Raw genomic sequence first — 12208 nt, 5'->3', positions numbered from 1 at the left:
CACATTACCAGGAACAGAAGATACACTTGTATTATATACGGAAAACATCTTAAACTTCCTCATTCTGTATACCAGCTACACTATTACTTTCAACAAGAAATGTTTTGATACAGTGCACATTTACAATCTTAGAAATGAAAAGTGGATCATATATATTTGTATTGTCCACTCCAAATGCCTATATACGTTTACAGTGCTGAGTATATATATATATATATATATATATATATATATATATATATATATATATATATATATATATATATATATATATATATGAAGGAAACTGCCAATTTCCTTGAAATTATCTTGAACACCAAAAGGCGTTTAAGGTCTTTCGACCGTTGGCTGTTATCAACTGGTCGTTGACGGTCTTAACGACCCTGTTCGTCGATTAGCTTAAGCCCAGATAACCAACAAGCCCTGGTGATAGATGGTCACTGCATCACACTGTCTACAGCAAATCACCCACCCGTGTTTATAGTTAATTAAGGCGTTTGGCCAGACAGATGGGGCGATGTACGAGGACATGACACGGGGTTAAACACCTTTAATGACAGATACGTAACATCTGAGCAACGCGGGAGAAGGGGGTTAAGAGGCGGATCCAACACCACACAATAGAGGAACCGATCGCCTACATTACATAATCCCATCCTACGTGTTAGATCTGAACGGTCGAGTTTTTATAAGGTTTTCATACAGTTCCTGAGTGGGTGTTCGAGCCAAAACCAGCACCATCGAAGTCTTGGGTGGAAAAATATGAATATTTTTCTATTCGTCTCAATTTCCTTACACGACATTAACGAAGAATTCTTTTAAAAATTAAGGTTTTTATTTTCTTTTTACAAGACTATGGAGGGTTACTGTTACCTACCGATCCTCATAGTTGGAACCTTATTCGTCAACATTGGGCAACTACTTTTTCTAATTTCTTTCTACACAACATTTCATCCCTTCATCCTTCAATATATAGCAAGTGTTCTCCACACCATCCCATTAAGCTATTTCATAAGCGAATTTTTTTTTCCATAGTCCAGCTTTCACCAATTCAATCCCATACAGAGACCAATTTAATATAAAAAAAAAAACAATTTAATCCCATACACAGACGAGGGGTGTGGCTTTAACTGTATTAAGGGGGGTGGGGGGGTAGGGGGAGCCTTTACCGCGGCACAACTTGATCTCAGGAGCTGGGGGGGGGGGGGGGGAGCGAGAGAGAGAGGCAGGCAGTTTGCATACTTATCCACACTTGAATCGGGTATGAAAATAACTACAACTGACAAGTGCACAGAGGCAAATGGCTCTCTGATCAGAAAACGGTAGCGCTCCCGCCTGTTGCATATGGGTACCGGGTTCGATCCTGGCGGTTGGAGGTTTGTATGTTCTGTGCGCTTTCATATATATATATATATATATATATATATATATATATATATATATATATATATATATATATATATAAGGCCAGCGTTCTCAATGGTCGTAACGTCTTACTCAAGGGTCGTACTACTGTCGCTCTGGTAGTAACTACACACACACACACACACACACACACAATATAAACCAACTTTTATAAGTACAAACTTTTTTTTTTTAATAAAGTACGGGAGACACTTTACCAGACGGTAGATCTTTAGCGAAAGCGTTCAAAAGCAACCATGGCCTTTGCTTGCCTCTGTCGTCACTAAAACGAACAACACAAAGACGCCGACCTATCTTTCTTTCTTTCTCTCTTTCTTTCTTTCTTCTTTTTTTTCTCTCTCTCTCTTGGCCTTTGAGAGTCTTGTGTACACTAGACGAGATGGTTCACTGTGTAGGAGGAAAAAAAAAATGTCCACTCTGAAAACTTAAACGAGAGAGAGAGAGAGAGAGAGAGAGAGAGAGAGAGAGAGAGAGGTGTGTGTGTGTGTGTGTGTGTGTGTGTGTGTGTGTGTGTGATCACACACTTTGTGCTCCATATTAAAAACTATGATAACACAATACCTTTTAAATCTAGGAGGCGTCCACGAGCTTTTAAAATTTCACCCTCAGATGCAGGCTGTATGTAAATAAGCATGGGGGGAGGGGGAGGGGGGAGGGGAGGGGGGAAGAGTTGCCCAGGGAGCCACAGTTCTCGCCTCTTGCACCAGATGGCTCCCACAGCCCGCCACTCGCTACTATATGTTTGCACCCTTTTTTCCTTGGGTTTTTCTTCGTTGCAATTAGATATAAAAATTGCACTTATATACTCGAGAATAACATTATCTTCACACCATAACTGTCATTAGAATAACATCATCTTCACACCATCCTGTCATTAGAAAATCTTTTAAGTCCAATGTTGCACTCCACTACAATCATATTTTTTCTGTCATATCCAATCTTAGTTCACTCATGTAGTACCACCACTCCAATCTTCTCTCAGTCTCCCCCTTCCATTATAGCCATTTCTCCTTCGTAATTTAGATCTTAAATATTCCAATTCTCATTACCTTTCTTTCCACGCCTCCTACACTCTCTTCCCACCCCAGTGTCATATAAGCAATTATATTCGTCGATCCAACGACCCCCCCCCCCCTCCATCTCACCACACAATACCTTTTTTAACGATGAATTTTGGGCATATTGTTTTTTGTAATTTTGACCCAACAAAATAGTCATTAAATTCACATCACTCTTAATATCTGTTGATCCTGCGGTGAGATAAACCCATGAATTTATTTGCGAACATGTAAACATGCTTCTGAAGCACTATATATATATATATATATATATATATATATATATATATATATATATATATATATATATATATATACAGCACCATCCAGGATCTTAACCGATTATCACCAAGCCAAGACATAACCCCTCCCCCTTTCTCCACACCATCATAACTTACCCCACAACAGGTTGTGTTCCCACCATAACAGCGTAGTTGAACCATAAGATCGAGTTTCCCTTCCCTAACCTCACTCCGGCTCTCCCATGCGAACAAGTTTCTTTCATCGAGTAACAGATTATATATAGTCTATCGCAGGTCATGAACTGGTCAGGTATGGGTAAGAGGTCAAAGCCCAGGGTGACAGGTCCCCACAGATAATAACATGTAAAACTCCACACAGTCAAACCCCTCCAACTTACCAACCATAAGGGCATGTACAAGCTTGACATCATTTTACAGGAAAAAACTTACTTTCAAATAAGTCGTTTGCCAGTGCTACAGTCCTATGACTCACCTCTGCACGTGTCACAAGTGAACTAAAACCAAGAAACGAGAACCAACACTTTTAAGACTCCATTCTGAAATGTAAAGGACACATATATACCTTAGCCATACACAAAACAACACTACTCCATCATGCATTCATAGTTCATTACTCTACTGCTAAAATCATTTAAACATATCCCAATAAATCTACACACATAACGAAAAGTATGGTACGGACAGCCTCATGTAATACGTCATTCGAGGTAATGACACTTGGTTCGTCATAACAAAACAGTGTTTATCACCTGAAAAGGCACATCATTTCGTTCCGTAATTATACTTCATTGACTATACCATAAATCACCTCTATGAACGACCTCAACCACTACTGCGTTAACTCTTGTATGATTATATAGCTAAAAATCACCCAAGGTTTGATCGACGCAAACTGCTAGGTAAACACATCGCTTTAAAGTCCAACAGGCAGCGGCCTACCACACACATCCACACGAATAGATAAAAACCATTTCTCACGGCTTTAAAAAATAGAATAATGTCACCATATATCAATACGTACGTAGAATATTCATAAATATAGCTTTTATGTATAGAACAACGACTATGAGAAATTCTTATCGAGTAAATGTGATAATTACAAATAGGTAAACAAACAGAGAGAAATGACGTCACTTTTAAATCGATCTACATAAACACGTATTTAAACCAAGAGAAGAATGAGAAAAACATGATGTATATCTTTCATATGTTATAACAGATAACTTTTTCATTGAATTCTGCTAAAACTTGACTAATGACAACATCATACGTCAATTAGTTTCCCAAATGGGACCCTTATTGTGTGAGCTACACGTCTGAGAAGTGAATATTGTCCCAGGTTTAAATGACCCCTGATTAGAAGGTGGCTCTTATGGTCGTTAACCTGAACAGCTAATTAATTGCTGTGTGTTGAAGGGCGTCAAGGTAGACCCTGGACAACATCCACCTCGTTATGTATGAATATATATAAACTAAGTTTTCAACTATGTGATCACTATCAAACCTCTCTCTCTCTCTCTCTCTCTCTCTCTCTCTCTCTCTCTCTCTCTCTCTCTCTCTCTCTCTCTCTCTCTCTCTCTCTCTCTCTCTCTCATTCCTGATGACCTTTGCTCACGTGCCTTCCTCTCTCTCGCCCCCCCACTCTAGCCCCCGCTCAGCGCCTGGACCCGCCTCGCAGATCCAGGCCCTGGAAAAGACCCTAAAGTTCCTGCAGTTGCAGGAGCTCGGCAAAATGTATTCCCTTAGGGCCCGACCGCGGTGAGTCACGCGAAACTCGTCCTTATGCTGCTCAACCTTAGAGATCATTAACACCCCCTCCCCTCTCTCCTCCTCCCCCAGCACACTCTAGCTTTGCATCATTTGTTTACATCGGGGGCTTAACATATATATATATATATATATATATATATATATATATATATATATATATATATATATATATATATAGATAGATAGATAGATAGATAGATAGATAGATATAGATAGATAGATAGATACATACATAGATACATAGATACATAGATAGCTGTCAAATATTAATTCTAAATTTCATTATATATGATTCTGTAAATCTGGAGGGAAAAATATGTTTCTCACTTCATCAAATCAATTGCATGACGATCCTTGTGCCTTTCTATACAACTGCAAAATCTAAAGGCTGCATGATTTCTAGCAATGCACTACTGATCAAGAATATAAATTAATTATGTCTTTATCCGTGTGATGTCAAGTTCGTAATTGGGACATTCCTACGGTTTATTCTTTATATGTGAGTCTATGTTAGTGCTCTCTGATATCTCTCCTTTATCTTTTTTTATCTTTTAATCAACATCTGAAAGCTGAAATCAGTGTCCAAACGCACCCTTCACACACACTGGACCCACGTGCATGGAGAATGATACACTAAGACACGCATCATTGCATGATGGATCACATGACTGACCAACGAATAATATAAACAAATGACAAACGTCCCAGCGTCTGAACACTGCGTCAAATTATGGCCAACTCACGGATAACTTCGTATCAGTTTCTTTCCTAACACCATCCACTCTTCACCATTTTCGAATCCTTTTATTATTTCTTCCGTCATCTCTCTCTCTCTCTCTCTCTCTCTCTCTCTCTCTCTCTCTCTCTCTCTCTCTCTCTCTCTCTCTCTCTCTCTCTTCTTCACCAATACCATTTCACAGCCTCGCTCCTTCATGATTAACCTCTCGCATCCTTAACAATGATTAACCTTAATGATTAACCTCTCGCATCCTTAACGATAATTAACCTCTCGCTTATTTATGCATGATAAAATTATATATTTCCTTAAGGGATCCAGCATCAACCACTGAAACAACTATGGTAGCATTTTCCTCAAAAGGTTTTTCGCTGACACTCGAGTCTTTCGTTCATGTTAATCTGTTCAAGTTTCATACAAAAAAAAATATTCTGCAATATAAATGGTGTTCCTGCTACCGCTTTAATCATACCGTAAAACTACTGAAGTGCAATGATTCACGAAAGAGTCGTCAAAATCATCATTATAATAACAATAATAATAATAACAATAATAATAATAATAATAATAACAATAATAATGTCTAAGAATATCACCTTCACTAGATTCATAAAAAAGATTGTAACATTTTGACCCGACATCAATTTTTGCAAAAACAGTCAGTCATTCACTACAAAAAGTAGCAAGCAAAATTTACAAAAACAAAAAATAATAATAGCAATACATGAATAAGATGCATTCTTATATTCTGAAATAATACATATTATATATAACTCACTAACTAAAGAAAACAGCTTATGTTAACTCTTAATACATGATCAATAATGAAATTATAGTTTCATAGACTGATATTGGTAAATGATGTAAATACAGTATATTGTGACTGTGTTTACATGGAATTTATTCTTATTTTACAGATTTGGAAAGCGGAGCGACTACCCCATTCCCCCTGGCGATGCCTTGGTGAGCTATGGTAACTATGGTAGAGATGATGGTTATGGTAGTGATGTTATGGTGCAAATGGTGGTCATGGTGGGTATATATATATATACCAGTGGTAGTAGTGATGGGTGTAGAACCAGTGGTATTGATGGGTGTAGAACCAGTGGTAGTGATGGGTGTAGAACCAGTGGTAGTGATGGGTGTAGAACCAGTGGTAATGATGGATGTAGAACCAGTGGTAGTTGGTATATACCAGTGGTGGTAGTGATGGATGTAGAACCAGTGGGAGTGATGGATGTAGAACCAGTGGGAGTGATGGGTGTAGAACCAGTGGTAGTGATGGGTGTAGAACCAGTGGTAATGATGGGTGAAGAACCAGTGGTAATGATGGGTGTAGAACCAGTGGTAGTTGGTATATACCAGTGGTGGTCGTGATGGATGTAGAACCAGTGGTAGTTGGTATATACCAGTGGTGGTCGTGATGGATGTAGAAGCAGTGGTAGTTATGGTGGGGATGGCTATGGTAGTGATGGTAATTATGTCATCCACTGTACCACTTTTAGATCATTATGGCAGAACTAAATAGCTACAGTGGTTGACAGCAAGTTAGGAAAATGTTTTAAGCTGAGTACAGGCAAGATAGCGTAGGAGACATAATAATCAATCAAATATAATGAAAATATCAATCATAATAATCAAAATAACATCATAACACTTTGCTACACGTGTAATAATCACATCATCAGGGGAGACACAAGAGATGTGATTATTACACGAAAGTGCACTTGGGAACTTATCGTGTTTCATTTTCCCCGTGGATTCATGAGAATTTCTTGATCACGCGCAAAATTGTGATCCTCTCCAATATATATATATATATATATATATATATATATATATATATATATATATATATATACAAAATCAAAATTGGTATTCAGCTTTCTTTGCGCAAAACAGATGGAATCCACAATCACATTTGCCCGGGGGTCTGAGTATAGACGCAACACCACAAGATATTTTCGAAGCAGCTGAGGCAGTGTTGGTGGCGGAGGGAGTGGGAGCCTGACGAGGCACCTATTAGATTATTCCCCACAACCACAGAGTAATTTCATGGCCTCGGACGGAAAGAAGGACCGATGTCGTCTTCGGGGAAGGGCTGGCCAGCAGGGCCCAGGCAAGCCTAGCTAGCTAACTCCTCCTCCTCCTCCTCCTCCTCCTCCTGCCTGACTCTGTTACATTAGGATGTTGTCATGGTCGAAAGCCACAGTGAGAGAATTTCAGACAGAAGGTTGATATATTTTAGGACACCAGAGAAACATATTTAGTCCTTAATGCTTAACCTCAACTGAAGAAATGCTGTTGAAAATGATTGTTCCTTTTGTTTACGTTGAAACAAAAGAAATAAATGAAGATTAAGTTCGAATAATACGTAATGATTATATTCCCATGATCACAACCTCAAAGTAAGCCTTGCCTGAGTTTGAGAGGTTATAGGAAAAAGAGATAAATGATTGGCAATAGAATAAGAAATGTTCTTTATTGCTTGATTTGCATATGGTTTATGAGTTTGCATAGTGTATGCAAATCTGCATGTTTGTATGTGAACGGAGAATATAACAGTTAATGAAAAATTCCCATTTGTGAATTGTTCGCAAAAACTACAATCACGAATAACGAATTATAGAACAAAACAAACTAGAAAAAGCAAATGTACCTAGTTAGAAATAGGAATGATTTTCAGAGACTTAAAAGATTATTTCTCAGTTCATAGACGTAGTTAACGGAGTACAGTAGTTAGTGTTTCGATGAGGTTAGACTTAACAATCTTCAGGTTCATTCTGACGCCCCTAATGGTCTGTCTCTCTCCCTTTCTCCTCCTACAGATGGAAGCAAGCGAGAGACTTCTAGAAACACTCACCCGTAGGAGGTGAGCGTCATCTTTGAGACCTTCAGCTCATCAACGCCGCCGGCCAACTCAAATTCTTTCATCCATTCTGCTTCTTATGACCTTCATTACTGTTGCCCACGGACCACGCTACCGTTATGGGGTTTCCCCCCCTAGTCTTTATCCCCGATATTAATTTGTTACTTCGGCTCTTGAATCACCTCCAATTACGTCTACCTTTGATAAATGTTACCTTCAGCTCCCTATCTCGTCCTTATCAGAGGTCCTTCTGTCTGAAATCCTTCAAGTAGATCCTTCCTTTGACACTGCTCCTTCAAACCTTCTAAATCCCCAACTTTTTATAAGTCTTCCTCTTCCCCCCAACCAACAGCCGGCAACACTCCCAGCCCCGATGTAAGACGCCATTCTAAACACCTCCCCCCTTTACACGTCATCAGTGACGTATCAGTTGGTCGGAGGATATCCAGTAATTGTAAGATTTCCTGAGCAAGAGACAGAGATCCAGCGCCTCCAGACCAGCCGATGCGCCACCTGCTGGCGTAGTGGACATGTTCTAAAATACCTCTGTAGCTGCGTCAGACTTGAAAATAAATATGCACGTTGTGTATTAAATGTGGTATGGCAATGAATTTCATTTTCATTCCTCCTAAACCTATAAGCACACACGACACACTAAACACTTCGCCATTATCTAAAAAATCTATTCTACAGTTGAAATCTTCATACGAAAACATAACAAAAATATATCAGTTCAGAGCAGTTGATGTGGATTACATTATGACGTGTTATGAAAGACATGTTAGTATAAATATAACCTTACGACAATCACAACAAGAGCACGTAAGTACAAGATCCAAACACATGAAAATTCCTACATAAAATCTAAGAGTAATAATGCTTCAGGTCAACATCAAAGCCATGAATAACTCTCCAACAACAGGTCCTGACAACGTATCAAACTCCCACATAACAAAAGTCTTGGTCCTAACTACAGTCTCAGTGTTTACTGGCATCTTCGACCACTTTTGGCTGGACAACAGAATCTCACAAAACATCTGAAAACTCGCCAACGTACCACACGGACTGAAACTCTCCAAATCCCAGCTCCCATTCCTCCTTTCGCACCACGTGACGCTAATCCTCAACATCCAAACTTCTTGAAAAACTAACCAACAATATAATAAAGCAAAACATCCCACTTTCACCTATATAACACGGCTTTACACCCAATCACATCGCTGCATAAAAACCTCACAACACATTCCAAATGGCATCAACCAGCCACGACCCCCCTCCCGCACCATACAAGTAGCAATACACACCAGCTTAACATGAGACACCAACTCCAGATATCCTCACATATGTAATGCTTGACATCACTTTCTTCAAAGATGAAAAATATAATATAATCATCCACATTTAATGCTGGTCGTCAAGTTAGACTCATCCACGGGGTCTTCAAGGAAATATAACCTTCTTCAGCATTTTCTAAATTTCCTCCTTCCATGATCTCCCTACAACCTCCAGCATACCACAGTGTGTCCACATGCAGCTGACCCTTGCAGTTGCGCAGACACACAATAGCACTACACAGTGCATCAATAACAAACGCGCAGAGCCGCATCATACAGAACACTGGCTCACTCAGAATGGAACATCTTCATCATCACAGAAGTCTACGATCACTTCTTAACCTAACGTAAACCATGACTTTGTTGAATAAAAAGTATACCATGAAATTGTACATTCCTATGCAAAGTTCAGTCTCAATCTATGGCAAAACTTCGTAACTGATGTAAATATAAAAAAAAATGTCAGAGAATTTTACGAAATTAAATGGAAAAAATATTACAAAAAGTTAATTTTGAGTACCAATTAATTCATACTTTAATCAATTAGAAAATAATATTTATTTCAATGATGTTATTGATATCAATGCTCAACAGCATAACACACATACAACATATCTAACACAATCAGCATAATATACATACAGCATACATGCTCAGCATAACACACATACAACATATCTAGCACAATCAGCATAATATACATACAGCATACATGCTCAGCATAACAGTGGTTAGCATCCATTTAAAAGACTATCTATGATCGTATGGAACCCGTTCAACAGACTGTCTGTGTCTTGTGACCTTCAGGAACCCATCTAACAGACTGTCTGTGTCTTGTGACCTTCACGAACCCATCCAACAGACTGTCTGTGTCTTGTGACCTTCAGGAACCCATCCAACAGACTGTCTGTGATCTCGTCTAACAGACTCTCATGCCTCTTCCCTGTCTGTGTGTCAGTCCCTGATCTCTGTGCTGCAGTCGACCTTCAGCATCAGCCGGGTTCTGGGCCACAGAGCAAAGGTCAGAGGTTCCGGAATGGGACGGGACTAGGTGTGGGTAAGCACCTTGAACTGCCTGTTATGTAAATACGATAGTGGTTCTCCTCGCTGTAACGGTCAGCGTTCCTGACCTTGACACTATCATGGGCCGCCCAGGGTCAAGCGCATGAGTTCGAATCCTGGTTGCGACAGTCGGTCCACAGTCAACCTAGCTGTTCATTCCGTCTACGTGGACATAAAGCAATCAATACTTACGAGCAATGTGTGACGGAAGGGAACAGGAGCGTCTGCAAAGAGAATAAAAAAATATGGTGTGGTTAAACCTGAGATAGAGAGAGAAGATAGATTAATTAAACTAAGAAAGCTAAATGAACTGAGTTTAAAACGTTGTCCCAAATCACTTCAATACCCAACTAATCCTTGATCAGTCTATTATTCTCACAGAAACCAACATATTACTTTTGGATCAATTTGGAAGAAATACCTCTGAGTTTCCCCTTCAACTCCGCCACGAAATCCTTTGTGTTTCTCGTTAATTACGATCACAAACTGATGACTTGGGGTCACACACCGCTTTCCAACGTAGAGAGAAAAGTGCACGACTAAAATGACAAAAGAAATCAGTTTCCTTTGAATCTACTTCTATTTTGTTTCTTGGATTCCTCAAAAAAAAAAAAAAACTCTTGATCCTCCAATGCGAGACGTAGCTCTGATAATACCGCCCCTTGACTTATCTGTCTCAGAGAGACTTTATATCACCCAAACTTCCCGAGACTTAACACTTTATTCCCTCCAAGAAGTCTTCAACCTAACCTTGTGGTTGAACGTAATGGAATATATTACCGTTATGTGCCCCGCTAACAGTACTGCACAACAGATGTGCCCCGCTAACAGTACTGCACAACAGATGTGCCCCGCTAACAGTACTGCACAACAGATGTGCCCCGCTAACAGTACTGCACAACAGATGTGCCCCGCTAACAGTACTGCACAACAGATGTGCCCCGCTAACAGTACTGCACAACAGATGTGCCCCACTAACAGTACTGCACAACAAAAATTGGTTAACATATTGAAATATGAATATATGACGCATACACTCCACCTCAGTGCGGTAAATGTTACTACAACCACCACAACTACGCAGTGGTAGTTGTAGTGGTTGTAAAACATTATCAAAATGCGACAATGATTAAGAATCTGCGGAATGCCTTTGCATGAAAAGATGTACAGAATATATATATATATATATATATATATATATATATATATATATATATATATATATATATATATATATATATATATATATATCTTTTCTTTTCTTTCTTTCGTACTATTCGCCATTTCCCGCGATAGCGAGGTAGCGTTAAGAACAGAGGACTGGGCCTTTGAGGGAATATCCTCACCTGGCCCCCTTCTCTGTTCCTTCTTTTGGAAAATTGAAAATATATATATATATATATATATATATATATATATATATATATATATATATATATATATATATATATATACTGTGGCGTTTAAGGTTGAAATGGTAGGAAGTAAAAACAGAATATAACAAGGATGTCCTTGGCAGGAGTTCTCGTTTTGAATACTTGCAAATTTTCTAAACCTCCTTCAGGTTCGACTGAGACGGCTCAAGATTTTCTATACACAACGACCCTAGTGTCAACGAGGAAAAACGAAATATGGGTCAGAGATGACGGTGGCAGGGAACTACACAACTAGTCATTTTTACTTGTAAAAAG

At 39.1% G+C, this 12208-nt stretch overlaps 1 protein-coding gene across 2 annotated transcripts in view; it reads left to right on the top strand.

The window, feature by feature from the left end:
• LOC139764349 (uncharacterized) overlaps positions 1-8722 on the top strand; it is a 31834-nt gene extending 23112 nt beyond the window's left edge. The window contains exons 2-4 of one of the 2 annotated variants that reach the window (XM_071690877.1): positions 4394-4504; positions 6170-6215; positions 8081-8722. In XM_071690877.1, coding sequence (XP_071546978.1) covers positions 4394-4504; positions 6170-6215; positions 8081-8128 — 205 coding nt within the window. In that variant the 3' untranslated portion in view covers positions 8129-8722. Of the gene's footprint in view, positions 1-4393; positions 4505-6169; positions 6226-8080 lie in introns of both variants that reach the window. The other variant, XM_071690876.1, reaches the window with a different exon arrangement.
• Positions 8723-12208: the final 3486 nt, after the last annotated feature.

The sequence above is a fragment of the Panulirus ornatus genome, chromosome 49 (assembly GCF_036320965.1).
Source record: "Panulirus ornatus isolate Po-2019 chromosome 49, ASM3632096v1, whole genome shotgun sequence".
Lineage (NCBI taxonomy): Eukaryota > Metazoa > Arthropoda > Malacostraca > Decapoda > Palinuridae > Panulirus > Panulirus ornatus.
The sequence above is the reverse complement of the archived record's forward strand: the minus strand, read 5'-3'. Positions and strand labels throughout refer to the sequence as shown.